Source organism: Primulina eburnea, chromosome 12, assembly GCF_022965805.1.
Source record: "Primulina eburnea isolate SZY01 chromosome 12, ASM2296580v1, whole genome shotgun sequence".
NCBI lineage: Eukaryota > Viridiplantae > Streptophyta > Magnoliopsida > Lamiales > Gesneriaceae > Primulina > Primulina eburnea.
In genome coordinates this window covers 29,378,521-29,398,748 of record NC_133112.1, presented here as the reverse complement: position 1 = coordinate 29,398,748, position 20,228 = coordinate 29,378,521, and the positions used below count along the sequence as shown (strand labels likewise).

Below are 20,228 nucleotides of genomic sequence, written 5' to 3'. Positions count from 1 at the left end.
ATGGTTCGAAAATGAGAACGATCAATTAAAAGTTGGCCAGTAACCTACTTTTATCATTTTGGATCCATTATGTTTCGATAGAGAATGAAGAAGGAAATAATCTCGAGTGGGGAGTTTTAAGCCAACATATGGTTTTGATTGAAGGTATTGAAATAAGTTGGGCTAAGTGGATTAAGAACGAATAGAAACTCCTTCCCAACATCCAATACACAACATCACATACAAAGCCACCTTCATTCCCCATTCATCACCCAACAACCACAACACCAAACCAACAGTCAACAAATCAAAGGCGGAATCACCGCATGCAAGAAAACTAAGTAACCGTGTATGTGGAAAGGGGTCCGACTGAAGTGCAAATGCATATACGTGTATGCAGGAAAGGAGTCCGACTGAAGTGCAAATGCATATACGTGTATGCGGGAAAGGGTTCCGACTGAAGTGCAAATGCATATACGTGTATGCGGGAAAGGGGTCCGACTGAAGTGCAATGTGTGATGTAAAGGACGAGGGAGTTGTCTTGAGTTGATGCAGCATATAAGAGCACGTAATAGCACATAAGAGTTGAGAAGTACCTAAGTTTCAAAAGACACTGAGGCTGGAATATCGAAAATACCAAGGAAATAAGGCCAACCCATGGCCAGTTTGTAATCCTTCATTACCTGCTGAGAATAAACGCATCTTTGTACACAAGATAAACAAACAAAATGAGGGCAGTAAAGGCAAATAATCAAACCTAAAATAGGGCAAAAGATAGTAAAGTTTCTACAAATGTGCCTATCAAACAAAATACAAGCAGCTGTCTCAAACTAATACATGCCCATCAACTAAGCAAAACAAGATCAAGGTAATAAGGCACGAAGCTGCTCCCACTTGGCTAGACACTCCGACTAAGTGCTCTCGGCCTCCTGAAGCCGTCTGGTCCAGAGTTGATTGTCATCCTTGAGACTAAGGAGTTGCTGACCGATAGCTTGCGAATCTCTCCTGCTGCCCAACAAAGTAACCTCCAAAATCCATGCTTCATCCAGCAAGGTGACCATCCTAGCTCGGCGCCTCTGAATCTACTCCTCCAGCTTCTTCACCTCAGCTTCCTCCGCGTCATAATTAGCCGCTGCTGCAACAATCTGCTCACGAAGCTCTTTGTCGTGCTTGTATAGCTCCTCTTTTTTCTCACGCTTGTTTTGGAAGGATGCGCGATGAGATATCATATCTACGCTGGTGGCAAAGACCGCATCAGACTGCGAAAAGATGGTCAAAAGGCCATCAAGGATGCTGAACTCCGAGGTAGCGGACTCTGGAGAAGTCTTAAGAATGGATATGGATGAGAGCATGACCAATCTCTGGGACTTCCCGAGCTGGTGCAAGCCAAGACCAAAGAAATTTCGAACCGCCATCTTGGCATGAGCAAGGGATTCGATGGATGGGGCACATCTCTCAAGAGTAGAAGTCGCAGAGGAAATGCTATCTGAGAAGCTCAGATCAAATTGGCTTTCCGGCTCGCCAATGAGACCGAGTCGCGCCCTACGAGATGTAAGATCCTGTCGAATAAATAAAGTTAAAGTCAGGCATGAGTAGTAATGAAAACATACCGGACAGAAAAATAGTCGAAAGAAATTTCCATGGAGGGAGTGGCTACAGTAGGCAGTGAGCTAGGAGGACTTTGGCTAAAAGACACAGTAGAAGGGAACTCCCGGAAGACAAATGTTTCATCCTCAGCCAATAAGTCATTGGCTCGTTTCCCAGAATCACCAGGATCCCCATCGAGTTTGACACCAGAAATTCCAGCTTGGGGAGCTCCCTGTCCAGATGTTGCTAAGCTGAGATCAGTGTCAAGAGCTTCATTGTTGTCAGAGACTTCGATGCTAGAATCCTTGTGACTTGGCTGCGCGGGATGTGGATCATCTTCACCAAGGATAATTAGATCATCAAAAGTGTTGCTAGGGCCCGAAATCAGTTTAGTGGAATGACTAGTATGATATCGCCAACCCACTGTCTGAAATATAGGTGCAACTTTTCTTGTTGGGGAAACCTTAGGAACATCTTTAGTTTTTGAAGAGGTGGGTCTCTGTGACACGACGTCCGAACCTGGATTGAGTTTCAAATCCCCTTGGGTGTTCATTTTCGGGAGCTTAATAGCAACAAGAGTGTCCTCGTCAGGAGTAAAGCCTCGCTTGCGAGTACCTGCAAGAAGCACCAAAAACAATGTTGGAATGATAAATATTAAAGACAAAAGAACTGTGTAAACATAATGCAAGTAAGTGGAGATGCAAAACAATACCAGGGTGGTATATCACTGAGGGAATAAGATTGAGGTATCGAGACCTCCACCAAGCAACAAATGGCTCAGTCGTCTTATGATCTAGCTGCACTATGGACCCGAGAAATCTCTGTGTCAGGGTAGAGAGGAGCTGCACAGTGGCCTTGGAAAGTCTTCTAGAGGCCACTTCAGAAGCAATTAGTCAGGTCCACCGGGAAAGATAAAGTAGCCTGAGGGATCGTCGGTGACAACCAAAACTGATATGCAAACAAGGACGGATTGTAAAATTCAAAAGACCAGCTTGACGTGTCATTGTAGGGTGGACGAGTGGAGGAACAATCCACCACCAGCAACCTCTGATGAATGTACTGGGTCAATAGTAAGGCAGCAACGTGGTCCGGGGAGCGATCATGGAAATCTGGAAAAGCTCCAACCCAGAGAGACTGTGTTAGGCAGGAGACATTGGGTCGCGATGGTAGATTAAAAGACTCTAATTTCAGATGCTGCAAATACTGCATCAAGGCGGGGGCAGACAAGGTCAAACGGCTCCCCATTAATGACGTGGTACGCAGCATGGTCTGGGGACCAGCGGGGAAATCTATCACACCGGGAAAATAGGAAAATGCCATATCTACAGGAACCATGATATCCCTCCCAATTTGGAAATGGGGTCGTGACGCACACATTGATTCAACCCACGGTATACAGACCACAACAACATGGTTGCCAAATTATAAACCTTACCCGTACTGAGAGAACACGCCAAGGGTAAATATTCAGAAAAAAGTTTGCCAGACGAAGGAAAAAATATATATTGGTAGATCAACAACCAAAGGAACATGGTGTGCTCAACTTCAGAGGGGATACCGGGATGAGAGAACCACTCTTTGACCATAGCCCTATCAGATGGATAACAGTAGCGAGTATGGGCCAAAGTAGGAGCGGCAGAGTCATTGATGAAATAAAGGGAATCCGCCCCCAAAACAGGCAACCCGAAGAGCAAGGATATGTCATAAAGGGTTATGGATAATGGGCCAAAAGGAAGGATGAAGACATTACAGGAAGGGGACCAGAACCTAAGGATGCAATCGAATAGAATGGACTGTCTGGTTATCTTCACCTTAGAAACCATGACCAGTGGCCATAAAGCCTGATGGCGCCACTGCCGTCGAAAGTGGGGTTCCAAACGGTCTATACATTCAATCCAACCATCAGGAACCCGTGGCCATGACTTGAATTGAGATGGTTCGCTATGAGGGAGTAAAGGTCGGGAGAGCAACAAATCCCTAGGGTGTAGCGAAGGCAAGGGGAAGAACAATTGATGGACCGATGGGGATGGGGGGAATTTATTGGCTAGATATGAAGGATGTCGGATAGGTCCAATAGTAGCAGAGGCAAGGAAATTCGCAGCTTTGGTCCTGCAATCCGAATAACAGATAGATAAGAACGCTACAATACAAGAAGAAAACAGACAATCATGCATAAAAACGGCCCATACCCAGCCTTAGCAGAAACCACAAATGGGTGAGAGATCCCAGAACCGAGTGAAAGTTGATTAACCACTGGTACACCTACACGAAGTTCGTTGGTATCTTAAACATCTTTATCCAACAAATGAATTATGAGCCAAGGACATACCAGATGCCATAGAAGAGTGAATCACGGGAATATTCGTCATCAAGGTAAGAATCGATGCTGGTATGGTAACTGATGCAGATGGGACAACTTTTACCGAAGATGGGGTTGGATTATTAAGAGCAGTCAGAGGTGGGGATGACGTTGCAGCTGGCAACCTGTAAAACAATAAGACATGAACAAATCAATTCCCCACACTTCCTTAGGACAAATACAACACATACCTATCTTTTTCAACATCAATAGGGGCCACCACAGAAACAAAGTCGGGGTCGATAGATTGATTGGGGTCAAAAACCATTGCATAAACGCAAGAGATATTCAGAAAAAATCAATTGCTACTAATGTATAGCACATGGCTAAATAATGGCCACTTTACCGCACCTACAAAGCAAAGGCTAATGAATGGCCTAATAATACAAAATCCATAATTCCCCACAGAAACCTGGCATCAAAAGAGTTAGCCCAATTATACAGATAAACCTGTTGTCCATCCTTTGGTTTCTAGGATACCAAAGCATACAAATCATGGAATAGAATTGCAAGTCAATCAAGAACACAAACAATATTCAAGGAATCAAGAAATACTAAATGCAATTGAAGAAGGACTAAGGGATTACCCATAGCGGTAGACGGTTGGCCAAAGCTCGAGTGGCACCCATGGATAACCCGGAAGCGGCAGAGAATGGGTTGAGACCAGTGGCAGTGAATGGGCTAAAACCAGCGGCCGAGACGGAGACATTGGCGTGAGAAGAAGACGAACCTGCGGCGCTGGGGTCAGGGAGAGGCAATGGAGAAGAACCTCGGACCAATGATAAATCCTCGGCCACCGCGGCAGGAACAGCGAACGCGGCGGATGGTGAGGCAGAAGGGACGGCCGAGACAGAAGAGGCGTCCACAGCACTCGGTTCGGATGAACACGCCGGAGAAGAACCTTGAACCATGGTTGAATCTTCAGGCAACAACGGGTATTTGGCGGCAGAGAACGAGCGGGAGGAATTTTAGCGCAGCGAGGAGCGAATATTGAAGCGCCGAGGGAGAAGACGAAAGAGGGGCAAGGTTTGTGGATTTGAATTTGAAAGGGAGTCGGCTGTTAAAAACCCAAGCGAGAATTGGGCCCGGTCCAAAATTACAAGCCCATGTCAAGGGAAAATGCTTATGGGCCGCTCCAAACAAACAAGTTGGAACTGGTTTACATACAAGCATTTTGGCCCAATTGGCCAATGCTTGCGGGGGGCAATTGTTTGGGTTAAAAATAATTTAATTACAAGCCCAATTTAATTAAAATCCCAATTAAATTATACAAGCCCATAACGGAATAGTTCTTATCAATTCAAAACTGAGCGCGGAAAAGATAGAAGAACGTGGATGGATAGATAGAGATCGTGGCATGAAAAGCGGGGAACGTAGTTCATGGGAGAGTGGAGAGAAATGGTTGCTAGGAAGAAAAGAGATCGGCAAACACAACAGAAGAACACAACTCAACACGCACAAAATCTGCAAAATAATCTCTGCTAAAAATTCAATCTTCAAGCAATAGTCTTCAAGTTTTTCCAGTATATTTCTAGAATTTTACGTCTTATCATTTTATATTTCAGCAACAAGTTATTATATTTTTCAAGCTTTGATGAATTCCTACAGTTTTGTAAATTTAAAATTATGTCAGGGGTTTATTTGCATCGATTCATAATAGTTTTCTTTATTTTGACATTGCATTTGTTTTAGGAGACTATAACTGACGGTCGAATTTAGAATTCACGTCGCTTGAATATTTAGAAGTTAGATTTTATCATTTTAACACACATTAGTGCATTTTCGCACCTGGCACGCCCGTAAATCAAATATTGTGCAAACAGATATATAACATGATTAATAACTGGAGTCTTTATTTAGTCGCCTTTGTACGTGTCCATATCATGTCATCCGCCTCTCTCATATTTTCTTCGAGAGGCACAACCTCAAATTTTTCTCTAATAAACTCATTTCTTAGTATATATATTTTTGTATGTCAACACATCTTTTTTTACGTCCTCGTCTCTTCAACTCTAATATTTTGTTCATGTGTCCATTTTATTGTTGATATATATGTAAATGATCTACAAAGAGAAAAAAAAAATAGCCTTCAATTTCAACAAGCTAAAGATACAAAAATAGAACTGGCTATTATGCTAAGTAAATATTTTTTTCTTTAGAGTGGTGAGTACATAGTAAAGTACACAGCAAAAACGCATCCAATCACATTATTTAAATAGTTTATTTTTATCTGTTTTGAGAGACACCAAAACAGTTAATTAAGCGGCTGTCCAACGCCTTGACAGCCGGTGGGGTCTAGAGTCCGGCCATTCTTCCTTCTTTCGTACAATTAACACATGACCCTTCAGTTGTGAATCGTGTTTTCTTCTGCCCAAATACAGCGGAAGTTTTAAAAAAATTTGAATCTTGACATTCAAGATATTGTTTTGAGCACTCGTATGGTTTTAATAAACAAATTCATATGATGTTTAGGATATACTTTTAGTGAACAATTTTAACTTGGCTTCAAATACTCGGGTATAAGCGGACGTAACTCTTGTTGTATATCTCTACGAACTTTCTTCAAATATTCTTTCGTCAATCTCCTAATCTGGTTCACGACTGGATTACATGTTCCTCTTCCAACTTGCACTAAAAAGTATAGAAGGATTTTATGTTGAGATGATGGCCGAAAACAAGGAGGGCGAGGGAGGGTGATTTTCAAAAAACTCTTGGCTGGGAGGCTAGGGTTTTGAAAATTGCATGGGTTAATTGTGTTTAACCCTAAACCTAATACACACACACATATATAACCTTAGGGCCCATTAATTAAATTAAATACTTAATGGGCTTAATAAATTAATTATTCTAGTCCAACTACTTTAATTAATTAATTAATCCTTTTAAAGTCTAATTAAGAACCTTGATAATTTGTGTGTTGGTCTTGTACTTCTACAAGCCCATAATATACACACACATTACATCTAATTTAAATCATTTATAAATTCAACTCTTTGAATTTATCACCTTCGTAATTAATAGTCATAAATTCAACTCCTTGAATTTATCATATCAATGTTTTATATAAATTCAACTCCTTCAATTTATTATCTCAATGTGTTATATAAATTCAATTCCTTGAATTTAATATCTCAACGAGGACAAAATAATCCAGTACTTGTATGAGCCTCAATCGTTCAGGGATACAGCTAGCCGTTAGTTCACAACACTTTGTTACTTAGGACATAATCTTTTATTCGGGCTTACCCTAATTTGCCTCATTCTATGTATCAATAATTGACCATGATAATGTCAGAAATCATATCTCTGATTAAACTTATCGAATCATGGTAAGAGCGTCTAGTAGCATCGCCCCACGATTCCCTAGGTATCACTGGTAGTTCCTGCAAGAACCAGTCGATTATGATTGACGTATAGTACAGTCCCTTCATCTCTTATATCCTGATCGAATCTAAAACCATTGGTTTATCAAGGGTTGCATAAGAATTCTATAACTGTGTGACACAGCTTTGAGAATAAATAGTGGCATCACATGTACAATCGGAGAACTCCTTCCCTAATGTACATTTCATACTCTGGCTAGAGATTACATGCACTATTATTTCATCAAATCACACAGGAAATCTATACCTGTAGGTGAGTGGTGAATTCTCGACCACAATGCACTGGCTCCTACATGTGTCGCAACTCTATCCAATCTCCATACTTGATGACCCTCCTGGAGTCGGTAAACGAGTCAAAGCACAGCTCTAGCATATAGAGCCTCAGTGTTGTCCCAGGTCTTAAGGACTAATGATGTACAATCAGAACCATATACTTATCATCTCGATGAATGACAACCATTTGGAAAGTCCTAGGAGGGCAGTTCGGTACAATCATCATATGACTACACATCTGCGTGTTTGGATATCTCTATACCCTTATCAAGAAACGCGGTACACAACATCACATATGCTAGTATCGAGCTCAAGCGACCTTTATCCATGCTTTACGCGGCTGAAACGACTACGAACGAATTTAGATTATACAGTGTTTACGAATGAATTTCAACATCGAATTATGATTCATTTGTATTAAAGTATAATCAATGTCTTAATTGTTGATCGCATGAGTATTCAGATAAAGATATAACAAACAATGAAATAATGCATTATAATAAAATAAAGATTGTTTATTACAATCGAGTCAATAAATTCTCTAGCCAACAGTTGGCTTACAGGACATCTACTCTAACACCTACACTATGTTGAAATTTCTCATTCCTAATTTTAATCATATAAAGTTAGTGGTTGTCGTAATTATAGGATCAAACGTTTCAAAAATATAAGTTCATGGCAACTGTGTAAATCAAATATTTTTAATCATATAATAACTCAAATGTTATGTGTAGATCGTATTTCTAGAAAAGTGAGTCGTAATGAGTTAGAAATCATTAATTTAAACTTGAGAAAATTACATTTTTTGTCATGTAATTTACACTTTTTCTACATTTGTCCCTCTTAACAGTGAATTTGTATTTTTAGCATTTTTGTTTTCTAATTTGATCTTTTTTTTACTGGAGTTCATCATGTATGTAAAAAATTGCTTAAGTGGCATTTATGGACGCTGACATGAATTTTTGGGGGATAAAAAATTGTATGCTTGTGTCGTAAATTTTTAGAATATTATGTTGCATTTTGAATATTTTTCGTTTTTATAGTCTATAATCTATTTGGAAAATCAGTATCACGACACATACAATTTTCCGTAAAAAAAATCCATGTCAGCATTTCCAGCCACAAGCAATTTTAGCGGACTCCAGTAAAAAAATTACATGACTAAAATTACAAAATCACTTACCAAAAACCAAATATATTTTCTTCAAGAGAGATGCTAAATTTTAATATTTGAGCATTATTGCTAGTTTATTGTGCATAGGTAACTTATATGTAGCAGGAACCATATACACGCTACATATACATGATATAAATTATATTTCTGGTATACAACATGATTTTAAATATACCAAATCTTTATTTAAAGTATAATAATGTTAATCGATTTTTTTAACACTTATCTTTTGGCACTTGAGATGGGCTACCCCAGCTTAGTCCTTTCCATCCTATCAAAATTGGGCAGCACATAATGTAATTGTCAATATTGGACTTAAATTATCAAAAATCAGTACTTTTTTGTGCCATTTTCTTGCATAGTTAAGCATACATTTTGAGAAATCATTAAATAACAACAGAAAAATTATGTCCGTCGGTAAAATTAATGAATGAAAATATTATATATTTCCCTCATCAACGACTATATATATATATTTTTTGAGTGAGTCTTATGTGAGACCGAATCTGTGAGACGGGTCAACCCTACTCATATTCACAATAAAAAATAATACTCTTAGCATAAAAAATTATACTTTTTCATGGATAACCCAAATAAGAGATTCGTCTCACAAATTCGATCCGTAAAACACTCACACAAGTTTTTGCCATATTTTTGTATGACTGACCGGATTAATAACAAAAAGATGAGACCCAAACGAAAGGGTTAAATAATCAGGAGCTGCCAAACAACACATAGTGCCCACAGAAAACAAATATGTGTACCATTGAAAAAGAAAATACAGCCTTTTCACTTCAGATGGTCCACAAATCTCCCTTTCATCATCATCACAACATGTTAATACTTGCAAGGACCACTTGTCTGCATATCTACCCCACTGTATATATATATATATATATATATATATGAATTCTTGTGTGTGTTTCATTCTGTACTTGAAAATGGACTGGACCCATGGATCCACAAGATGGCTCGTGAAGATTGAATTTTCTCAACCACAGGCTGCTGAGTTTTATTGCCATTTCTCTTTCGTTTTCAGTGCATTCAATATCATGGCTACCTCCCTCCACTAGGAACAAAGAAATGCAACAAAGAACACCACCAAACTTCAAGACAGAGAGGTAGGTAGTATTTTATATAATGAGATATTAAGATATGAAATACAATTCAAATATTTAAACATGGGAAGTTAAATTTACATTAATGCGGCAAGTACAGCTTCAACTAGTGATTGGAAACTCTTTCAAAGGTTAATTTTACATGTACGATTATATCATACACTACAAATTTTGTGAGATTGAAGGAAAAAAGAATAAATGATGGGATTAATCTAAAGTGGAAATATTGTGTGACTAACTCTTATGAAGTGATCCCTTAAAGGGCCGCAAGATTACCAATTAAAACCACCAACACTTCAATCACAAAACCAAATCTACTCGCATGCCTTGATATCAGCCCCAAAGAAACCATGGGATTAGACTCAGGCTTCCAAATCCCATCGACAATCTTGGATGGGATATTCATATCCGGAGGTGTCTCCAGCTTGGTAACTTCTTGCTGACACAATTTTACTCCAAAGGGGACATAATTTGGAGGCACCGATCCGATGGGATAACACAAATTTGGATTCCCCCATGCACTAAATCTCCTCCCCATCTTCTCATAGAACCATTTAGAGAACCTAAGTTCCCCTGTCAAGTTGTTTCCATGCATGTAAATTGAAGTCACGTTTGGCAAATTTTCAAGATTTGGGGAGATATCTCCTGTGAGATTGTTATCGTTGAGTCCAAGAAATCTTAGCCCTTTTAGGTCGACGAGAGTCTCCGGGATGCCACCCGTCAGGATCATATTGGATAGGTCTAATGCGCCCAATCCCACCAGATTACGCCACTCAAGATTGGCGAGGCTACCAGCGATGGGATTGTTTGAGAGAACTAATTCCTCCAAAGAAGTCAACTCTTGGAGTGATTTGGTCAACTCTCCGGATAATTTGTTGTGGCTGAGGTCTAAAAGCTTCAAATTCTTGAGATTTGCCATCTCTTGTGGAATTTCTCCTCCCAATTGATTGTTGCTCATGTCAAGCTTCAAGAGTGAGGTCAACCCTCCAAAAGTCAACGGCAATGGACCATCGAGTGAGTTTCTACTAAAATCAAGAATCAAGAGACGGTTTAGCCCTTCAAAATTATCTGGGATCTTCCCTTTTAGTCTGTTCCCAGCAAGATTTAACCTTTTTAAATAGATCAAGTTTCCAATACCAGCCGGAATCTCGCTGGAGAGTCCATTTTCCGTTAGGACTAACGACTCGAGATTTCTCAGCTGGGTAAAAGCAACCGGAATTCGCCCCGTGAGTCCGGGATTCGATCTGAATTCCAGTGACACTAGGCTCTCCGCAAAAGCTTCCCAATTCTGAGCAGGGATTGCCATCTCCCGATGGAGCGGAGACACGAAGCAACCGAAGAACGAAAGAGATTTCATGTGCCTTAACGCAAACAAGTGTGGGCTGAATTGTAGCACATTTTGATCACAAATGAGGGAGTTGTCATGAATTGGTCCTATGTTTAAATCAGTCACATACCAAAATCCATCGAATAGATCACAAGAAACACCCTGTGGAACAACAACAACAAGGAATTAAATCATTATTAATAAATTAAAATTTTAGTTGCACTTCACAATGCTTTACAAACAGAAAATGCATAAAAAAAGTAAAATTCTTAAAAAAGCATGCAATGGTAACTATTGCTTATTTTTCATGTTTCTTGCGGCGTTTGCTTATTTATTTATTTATTTGTTTTGAACAAGTCTTGACATGATGTACCATGAAGAATAAAGCTTGAAATAGCCAATGGAAATCACAAGAATCTGGGAAACTGTCGAGTGGATATTACAATATGCAGAAACGACAAAATCATTGGAGGGAATGAAAAAATATAGAATCTTGAAGAAGGCGGAAAATTATATGAAAACAGAAACACTTTCAAATCATGAAAGAAAGAAAAATAGTCGGTTGTTATGTTATGTACCTGGATAGGAGTCCATCCACATGGATCTGGATAAAGGTCCGAACCATTCCACCATTTGCCGACAAAACCTTGAATTACAGAATACAGAGCTTCTTGTTCTGTATTCTTCATTGGAGCTGACACACTCTCATCTTCTCCATTACACCATGCAATCAGACAAAGTATGCAAACAATAAAATTCGAAAAATTGCATACAGACTTATGCTTTTTCATGATTCCCAAAATCCCAGATAAAAACAACTTAAACTGAGTAAAAAATCACAGAGAAAACAGAACATCCAAGAAACTCATAAAACTTGGCTCAGCAAAACAACCGTCTTTCTTAAGATCAAAGCGATCCCATTTGAACACAAATCTAAGACTACCGAGAAAAGGCTATGGGGATTTTAATGGTTTGATTTCAACAGAGAGGAAAAAAAAGGGAGGTGGAGAACGAAATTGCACGTAAAAAAACACTAGCTGAAACGCTGCTTGTTGGTGGTGTTTATAGCAAAAGCCAACGTGGTAAATGAAGTATAGAGGGGGAGCAGAGAAAAGCAGAAGATGTAAGTATAGGTTGTTTTGCAGATAAAGATTTAAGAAGCACAGTTCTCAATGTTTAGAGAGAAAAGAAGAAGAAAAGTAGTTACGATAATAAGAAGAACAGTGGCAGCTGATGAAGAAATTAAGGTTTGCTGAGCTGAAAATGTAGACAGGAAAATGTTGTTAAATGGGGTTCATCGATTTTCCTTATATCTAGGAAGATTGCTTTTGATTAATAATGAATGACACTAATCTAGATAAGTCATTTCAAAAGGGAATTCCTCTTCTCTCTCTTTTTCCTTTTTTGTGGATGGGAAAGAAGGTGATGTGAGGCCACATAGTCAAGAACAGAGCTGATATATCAAATAACAAGTCAATGAAATTTTATTAATTTAAAAATATATTTATCAATTGATAATATTTTTTTATTTTTTTAAAAAAATATTTTTAATTCAACATACATAAATTTCATTACATAAAAAAAACTATTGTGTTTCATTAATATATGTATCATATTTCTTGAATTAACATTAAAAATAAAATTTATTATGTATATGTTTATAAAAATTAGGAGTGATATTAAATAATTTTAATAATTAAACAATAATAATTGAATTTACTAAATCAAATTAAATTCATCGTATAATACGAGAAGTAGATCTTTTGTACAATGATCATACAAAGTTTATTTTCAAGTGAGAGATCGACCAAATTCAAACCTAAAGTTCCCAAACCAGATCACCGAGGCGGCTGGCCTGCATCCCGTCACAACCCATCATTTGACATGACATGATGGGACGGGACGGGTTTTGGGCGAATTGGGAAATTGGCAACCAACCCACCTATTTTACTGAGACAGGTTGATCCACAAACCACCACAACCAGCATTTGGCGGGATTGGTCACGAAATTTCCAATCCAACCTACCCATTTGACAGTCTCAAATGAACTCTTGTGCAATATGAGTACAAGTACCTCGGAAACCAAATACGCCAAAAGAAACAGAAATAATACCTCTCCACAATTTTATGTTGAAGTTCGAGAACTCAACTCTGAAGATTAGATGTAAGGGCACCCACATTGGTTCATTAATGGGTGATTATTAACACCCATTAATATTCATGCACCAATGTGGGTGCATGAATTATTAATCTTGGCTGCCATGTCAGCCAAGAAATTCATTAGAATGAACGACATTATTTCGCAAATAGCGACGGTTTTTCGTAAACCGTCACAAATTGAAAAACGTCGCTACTTGCGACGGTTTCTCACAAATCGTTGCTAATTAACGCTTTCTCACAAACCGTTTAAATTAAGTTATTTTTAAAATAATAATACTATTTATTTTTAATAATATTTGTTGTAAAATTTTAACAAAATTAGAAAGATATTGAATTAATTAAAATTAAAAAAAAATGAGTAAGTGGACAGTGGGACTCATAAATAATGAAAGTTGATATTAAATGAATGTGAGTGTATGTTAATAATGGAAAAGTGTTAATGTAAGGGCACCCACATTCCAATGTGAGTGGGCGTTATAACGCCCACTCACATTGGAGAGTTGGTGTTAAAGGGGTGACGCCCACTCACATGAGAGATTGTGTGGGGCGTTCATATGTATGAACGCATATGAACGCCCCTGTGTCAGTTTATTTTTTTTAAAAAACTGCACACTTAGCGACGGTTTTTGAAACAACCGTCGCTATTAGCGACTGCTTTATAGAAATCGTCGCCGATTTGCTGACACGCAGGCCCCATGTGTTTTGAATTATTTTATCGCCCAAAGAAATTGGACATTTAGCGACGATTTTGAAAAAACCGTCGCTATTAGTTACGGATTTTCAAAAACAGTCGCTAAACGTTGTTACTTATTTAATGTATTGGTTTAAAGTATCCGTTGGTGAATATAACCGTTGCAAAATATCCGTTGCAAAGTAGCCGTTGGAATATAGCCGTTGCAAATTTCAATATAAATAGACACCTTGTACTATACAATTCTTCATTCTACAAACATACAATCTGGCAAACAGATACACTTGAATTTTTTTACTCCAAAATGTCTCAATATTCCAGTAGTTCAACCTCTAGCTCGACAAGTGAAAACGAAGTCCAAGTTGAAGTTGATGACGAAGATTATGATTCGAGGAAAGAGCTAATGTCATTGATACTTCAACAAAGTCGACAAATAGTTGAATCAAGTCAAAGTAATAACGTGATGCGGCGAAGAAGAAGGTTCATCCAAAGAAATCGTGAAGCCGGGCATGCGAGGCTCTTCAATGATTATTTCTCCACAAACCCGGTGTATCCAGATCAAATATTTCGAAGACGATTTCGCATGCGAAGAGAGTTATTCTTTCAAATAGTGAATGCACTTGAGGATCGTTCACCGTATTTTCAGCAAAGGGACGATGCTGCGAGAAGAAAAGGCTTGTCACCACTACAAAAATGCACAGCTGCAATTCGTCAATTGGCGTATGGAGTCCCGACCGACCATCTTGACGAGTACCTACGCATGGGTGAATCAACTGCCATCAAGTGTCTTTTCAAGTTCTGCGGATATGTGGTTGAACTATTTAGTGATCGATATTTGAGAAGGCCAAATGCTGATGATGTTCAACGTCTTCTTCAAATGCATGATGAAAGGCACGGGTTCCCTGGAATGTTGGGCAGTCTTGATTGCATGCACTTGGAATGGAAAAATTGCCCAGTTGCTTGGAAAGGCCAGTTTACAAGAGGCCATGGGTCACCGATAATCGTGCTTGAAGCGGTCGCGTCTCAAGACTTGTGGATATGGCATGCATTCTTTGGTGTCGCCGGTTCACGTAATGATCTTAACGTGTTGTACGAATCTCCCATATTCAATAACGTCTTGCAAGGAAATGCACCAGAGATTAATTTCATGGTCAACGAGACTCAATATACGAAGGGGTATTATTTAACAGATGGAATATATCCGGAATGAGCCACTTTCGTTAAGGCTTTTCCTTGCCCGGAGGATCCAAAGAGGAGGCTTTTTAAGGAAAGATAAGAGTCTGCAAGAAAAGATGTTGAATGAGCATTTGGGGTGCTTCAAGCTCGATGAGCAATTGTCAGAGGTCCAGCTCGTTATTGGTACAGAAAAAAGTTAAAATATATTATGTTAGCATGCATTATTTTACATAACATGATTGTCGAAGATGAGGGGGTTCACGTGACAAATTGGTACAACGATGAAGGTGACGAACCCGAACAACCCGTCCATGGCTCAAACCGAGGATTTCATGAATATCTCTGAACAAATTCCGAAATACGTGACACTCATGTGCATCACCAACTTCGTGCCGACTTAGTTGAACATATTTGGTCACAATACAACAACAATCCTTGAATTAGTATTTTGCATTTTCTGTTAAATTTAATTTATTTTCTTTTATTTTTATGCAAGTGTTATTTATTATTATATGTTGTACCGTTTTATTTTAGGTTTATAATAAATTTTAATTTTAAGTAAATGACATTCATAAAATTAAATTATTTTACGTATTGAATATATAAAAACAAATTATTATTAATATAAAATAATAATAATTTAAATTTCTTAAAAAATTTGAAATTAAATTTATTTAATGTAAAATAAGAGTAAGATGAATGACTGGACAGCGAGACCCACGAATAATGAGTGTGAATGTTAAAATGAATGTGGGAGAATAGATGTGTTAATGTAATGTGTATGTGGCATGTGGACCCCACGATTTTTGATGAGGTGGTGGGTGTTATAACACCCACCAATGCGGATGATGAATATGTGGCTCGTGGACCTCATAATTTTTGAGGAGATGGAAAGTTAATAACATAGATTAATGTGGACGGATGCGGATGCCTTAATGAGAAACATTATAAATGAAATCCAAATAGATCTATTTGTTTTAAAAAATACAAAATAAACAACAATAAAATCAACCATATTTTACCAAATTGTTCTAGTTTTTTTTTTTTTGTAAATTTAGAAAATTATAAATTTATGATATTTACAAGAGCATAGAGTCAACAAAAATCTTATTAATTTATCAAAGTTATTATAAATTTAGAAAATTGTACTATAATGTTGTGTCATAGAAATCACATATCTCCACAATGATATGATATTATCGATTTTGAGTTTAAGCTCTCCTAGATTGCTTTTGACTTTTACCCAGAATGACTCATATTAGTAGAAATATCATTTTATCTTATTAACACATAATCTTCTTTTGTATTTCTAATACGAGATTTTAGTTACATTCTCAACATTTCTTCCAATTGATTTATCAGCTAGAGTACAAGTAATATATGATAAATTCAATCACAACTTACCATAATTGATTATCACATATAGTACAAATGCAAGATCATAAATTCGATTAATAATAGTTTCCTGTAATTTATTATCGCATAAATACTATATCATAAATTCAAAAGAAATGTTCAAACTATTATTTTTTTCCCATATGAGAGATGATGCCCTTAAAATTTATTAGTCACTCCATAATTTCAATTCAAACAAGCGTGGGATCTTATAACCAAGGTTCTAAAAAACGTGAATCGTCCCAAGCGCGGATGTCAAGTTCCAAGATTTTCAAGCTTAAGCGAGATTAAGACAAACTTAAGTGTGAAATAACGTTTTCTTTATCTTTAGTGTAATTATAATTATCTCAAACTAATAAATATGAGAAATTTAAGTCTGATGCATTAGTTCTCATATTTATAAAAGCATAAATATCTCAAAATTACAATCTTTATTTGTTTTTGCAACTAGATAACATAAAAAAATACTAAATATTTGTCAAATCATTATCAGACATGCTTAATCATAATTAAATTTAAAAAATAAACAACTAAATTATAAACTTAATTTATTATTTTAAAATGAAAAGACATAATTTCAAAATAAAAAATTTAAAAATAAATAGATGTGATTAATTGTGCTTAAGCACATTTAATTAAACGTCTTAATTACACTTAATTCGGTCAAACTGCAGTTGAACCTCTTTTTTTCCACTTTTCTCCGAAGCGGGGCATTTTTGTCGAGTTTCAAGTTTAAGCATGTTTAAGCGAGCTTTTTAGAATACTGCTTATAACAACATAGACCATCTTATAATGTAGTAATATGTAGTTTGGCATATCCATAAATTCGTTTGTTGCAAATTAAATTTCCTGTCCCAATTATAAATTATTGGAAAACACAAAAATTAAATTAACAATAAAATTCGTACTCAAATAATAAAAAAAAATCAATTTTTTTTTTAAAATAAAAAATTTATTGTCCCAGTAACTTCCTTTTGCCCATGAGTGAGGGTTAGAAGTTGGGAAATTTACAATTGACTTTATAATTTAGGGGTTTTAATGATGAAAGAAAAGGGGACCAGTTTCCATGCAAGACAAGAGTAGTTTTTGTCTCTGTCTGCTATATTTTTTTTATCGGACCATACACTAGCTGGGAATTGCCTTTTAATTTATCATACACACACATTTATATAATATATATATATATATATATAAATGTAATTGTACATTTCTGTATATATATGTGTGTGTATATATATACACACACACACGTATATATATGTGTTTTTATAAATAGTGAGTCTCATGTGAGACCGTCTCACGGATCTTAATCTTTGAGACGGGTCAACCCTATCGAATATTCTTAGCATAAAAAATAATATTTTTTCATGGATAACCAAATAATAGATCTGTCTCACAAATACGACCCATGAGACCGTCTCATATAAGTTTTTGCCTTTTATAAATTAACAATAACAATAAATTTATTTTTTATATTTAATGTTAGCTCAATCACAACATTAGAGGTTTCTATACTGGTATCCACACGCCACTCTTCTAAAAGAGACAACTCGAGGTATATTTATACATAAAATCGACATATTGGTTAATTATTCCAAAATCGGTGTGCGTTCGATAAATGTATTTTTCTTTAATCGATGGTGTAAGCCATGTTATTTTCGAAAACGATGAGTCGTAATGAGATCGTGCCAATTTCGTACATTTAGATGTGCAACATGGTAATATATCCTCGACCTTAATTTTTATCAAACCAAATATTAAATCCTGAATAAATTTTAATTTCACAATAATCGAATTTACGTGTTTTTATTTTTATTATATATAGGAAACAGATGCATGTGTGTGTGGGTAAGGGGGACCAAGAAATAAATGTAATGGTAATGGGGTTGGAAGCTTTTTATGTTAGGACCACCAAATCTAGCCCACCCTATATCCTTTTGCCAGGTCTAATCCTCTGATTAGTCATTTTCTCAACTGGTGACACATTTAATCTTATTATTATTATTATTATTACAAAATGGAAAAAAGTGGGAAAATGAGAAGATTTATTAGCACCAAAGATCTTTCATTGAATAATTTACAATTCGGTAAATTGAGAAAAAATATCTAAAGTTAATTTTTTTTTTATTTCAGTCTCTAGTAATTATATTTTAACATTTCACTCTTTAGTGAGATAATATCATATTTTCATCTCCCTAAGTTAATACTATTTTTTATTTTAAAAGGAAAAAAAACCTAAAACCAAAATCTCATTTTTTGTGGGGCTCTTAACTTTTACTCGATATTACAATGCAATTTGATTAGCGTTAATTAATTACAGCAGAAAAAGAGTGAAAATTTTTCTTTACAATGAGCCTAAAATGTGACAATTATAATTATGATATTAAAAATAATATATAATAAATTCTTATATAAGCATATCATATCATAAAATATACCCACACATAATCAAAATCAAGTACATACAACAACTCATATCCTTGAAACATGCCCTGGTATATAGATACATATATACACTGGGATAGACCACTCAACCTCAAGTCAAATGTGATTTCCTCCAGAAGTACCATCTCCGGTCTCTTGATAACCTGGAGTACCTGTCATTGTCAACACAAAGAAAACAACAACCCCCATTGGGAGTGAGCACAAGCTCTATATGGAACAACCATAATATATACAACATGTATCAACACAATGATATATGATATGTAATGCATGCATGTCGTGGAGATATCAAGTCAAATGCCCATCCACTGAGCATGTATCAGAACCAATCGAATCGTTATCAAATCAATACTCGAGATGGTACGTCGGCCTCAATCAAGTATAAGGGATGATCGCATGATAGCGTCGACAAAGTGCAATCAAATCCAAAATCTTAATCAATCAATCATAGGGGTCACGAATGACTATGTTTTAAGGGTCACATAATGCCAAACATAACATCGTGCTCACAAACATCATAATCAAATCCAATGATATAAAGGTTACAAAGATCATAGCTCAATGTGTATGTCATGTATCGATGTATGAATAAAACGATGTGTGTCAACAAAAGATTTATTTTATACATCAATATACCAATCATAAATGTCATGTATGCCACATCAACATAACAAATAAGGCATATAGACACATATTCTCAGTTAAATCAATCAAACATATATCATATGACACATATACCTACCGTATGTTACTCGGTCGCAATATACCTCAATTTTTCGTCTCTAGTCAATGTAGCGTGATCCACAAGTAGGATTTTAATAAAAATAATCAATGTACATCGTCAACATATTCATTTACATCAATAGATTCATTCAAAAAAAAATCAACAATTCACGTTTCAAAAATCTTTTGAAACTTTGAAAAAAAATTCATATCAAATTGAAATCATAACATAATTCGATTCCGACTTTGAACAAGATTTTTTTTTCCGGTTATTTTACCATATATATTGATCTCGACTTCAAATACATGCGGTTCCATAAGTTCAATAAATAAATGTGCTGAAACAAAAAGAAAATTACCTCAAAAGAACGCTCTCCACATGAGGATTCCAAATATATAATTGGTTTAGAGTGTCGACAACGTTTCGAGGTAGATTCG

At 36.5% G+C, this 20,228-nt stretch overlaps 2 protein-coding genes across 2 annotated transcripts; one reads left to right on the top strand and one right to left on the bottom strand.

The window, feature by feature from the left end:
- Positions 1–9,911: 9,911 nt before the first annotated feature.
- Positions 9,912–12,626, bottom strand: LOC140807503 (uncharacterized). The gene is made up of 2 exons (XM_073164362.1): positions 11,779–12,626; positions 9,912–11,362 (listed from the first exon to the last, which is right to left on the bottom strand). Exons 1-2 carry the CDS (start codon positions 11,989–11,991, stop codon positions 10,130–10,132), a joined length of 1,446 nt encoding a protein of 481 aa, XP_073020463.1. The 5' UTR covers positions 11,992–12,626; the 3' UTR covers positions 9,912–10,129.
- A 1,616-nt stretch (positions 12,627–14,242) lies between these two features.
- LOC140808236 (uncharacterized) lies at positions 14,243–15,312 on the top strand. Its single transcript, XM_073165308.1, has one exon. The coding sequence runs from the start codon at positions 14,356–14,358 to the stop codon at positions 15,259–15,261; it is 906 nt and encodes a 301-aa protein (XP_073021409.1). The 5' UTR covers positions 14,243–14,355; the 3' UTR covers positions 15,262–15,312.
- The last annotated feature ends 4,916 nt before the right edge of the window (positions 15,313–20,228 follow it).

Bases quoted from the DNA above. Each gene is read 5' to 3' on its own strand.
- LOC140807503 (XM_073164362.1), bottom strand. From the start codon at position 11,991: ATGAAAAAGCATAAGTCTGTATGCAATTTTTCGAATTTTATTGTTTGC. The intron at 11,363-11,778 runs GTACATAACATA...GTTGTTCCACAG, and splicing joins GTGGATGGACTCCTATCCAG to GGTGTTTCTTGTGATCTATT.
- LOC140808236 (XM_073165308.1), top strand. From the start codon at position 14,356: ATGTCTCAATATTCCAGTAGTTCAACCTCTAGCTCGACAAGTGAAAAC.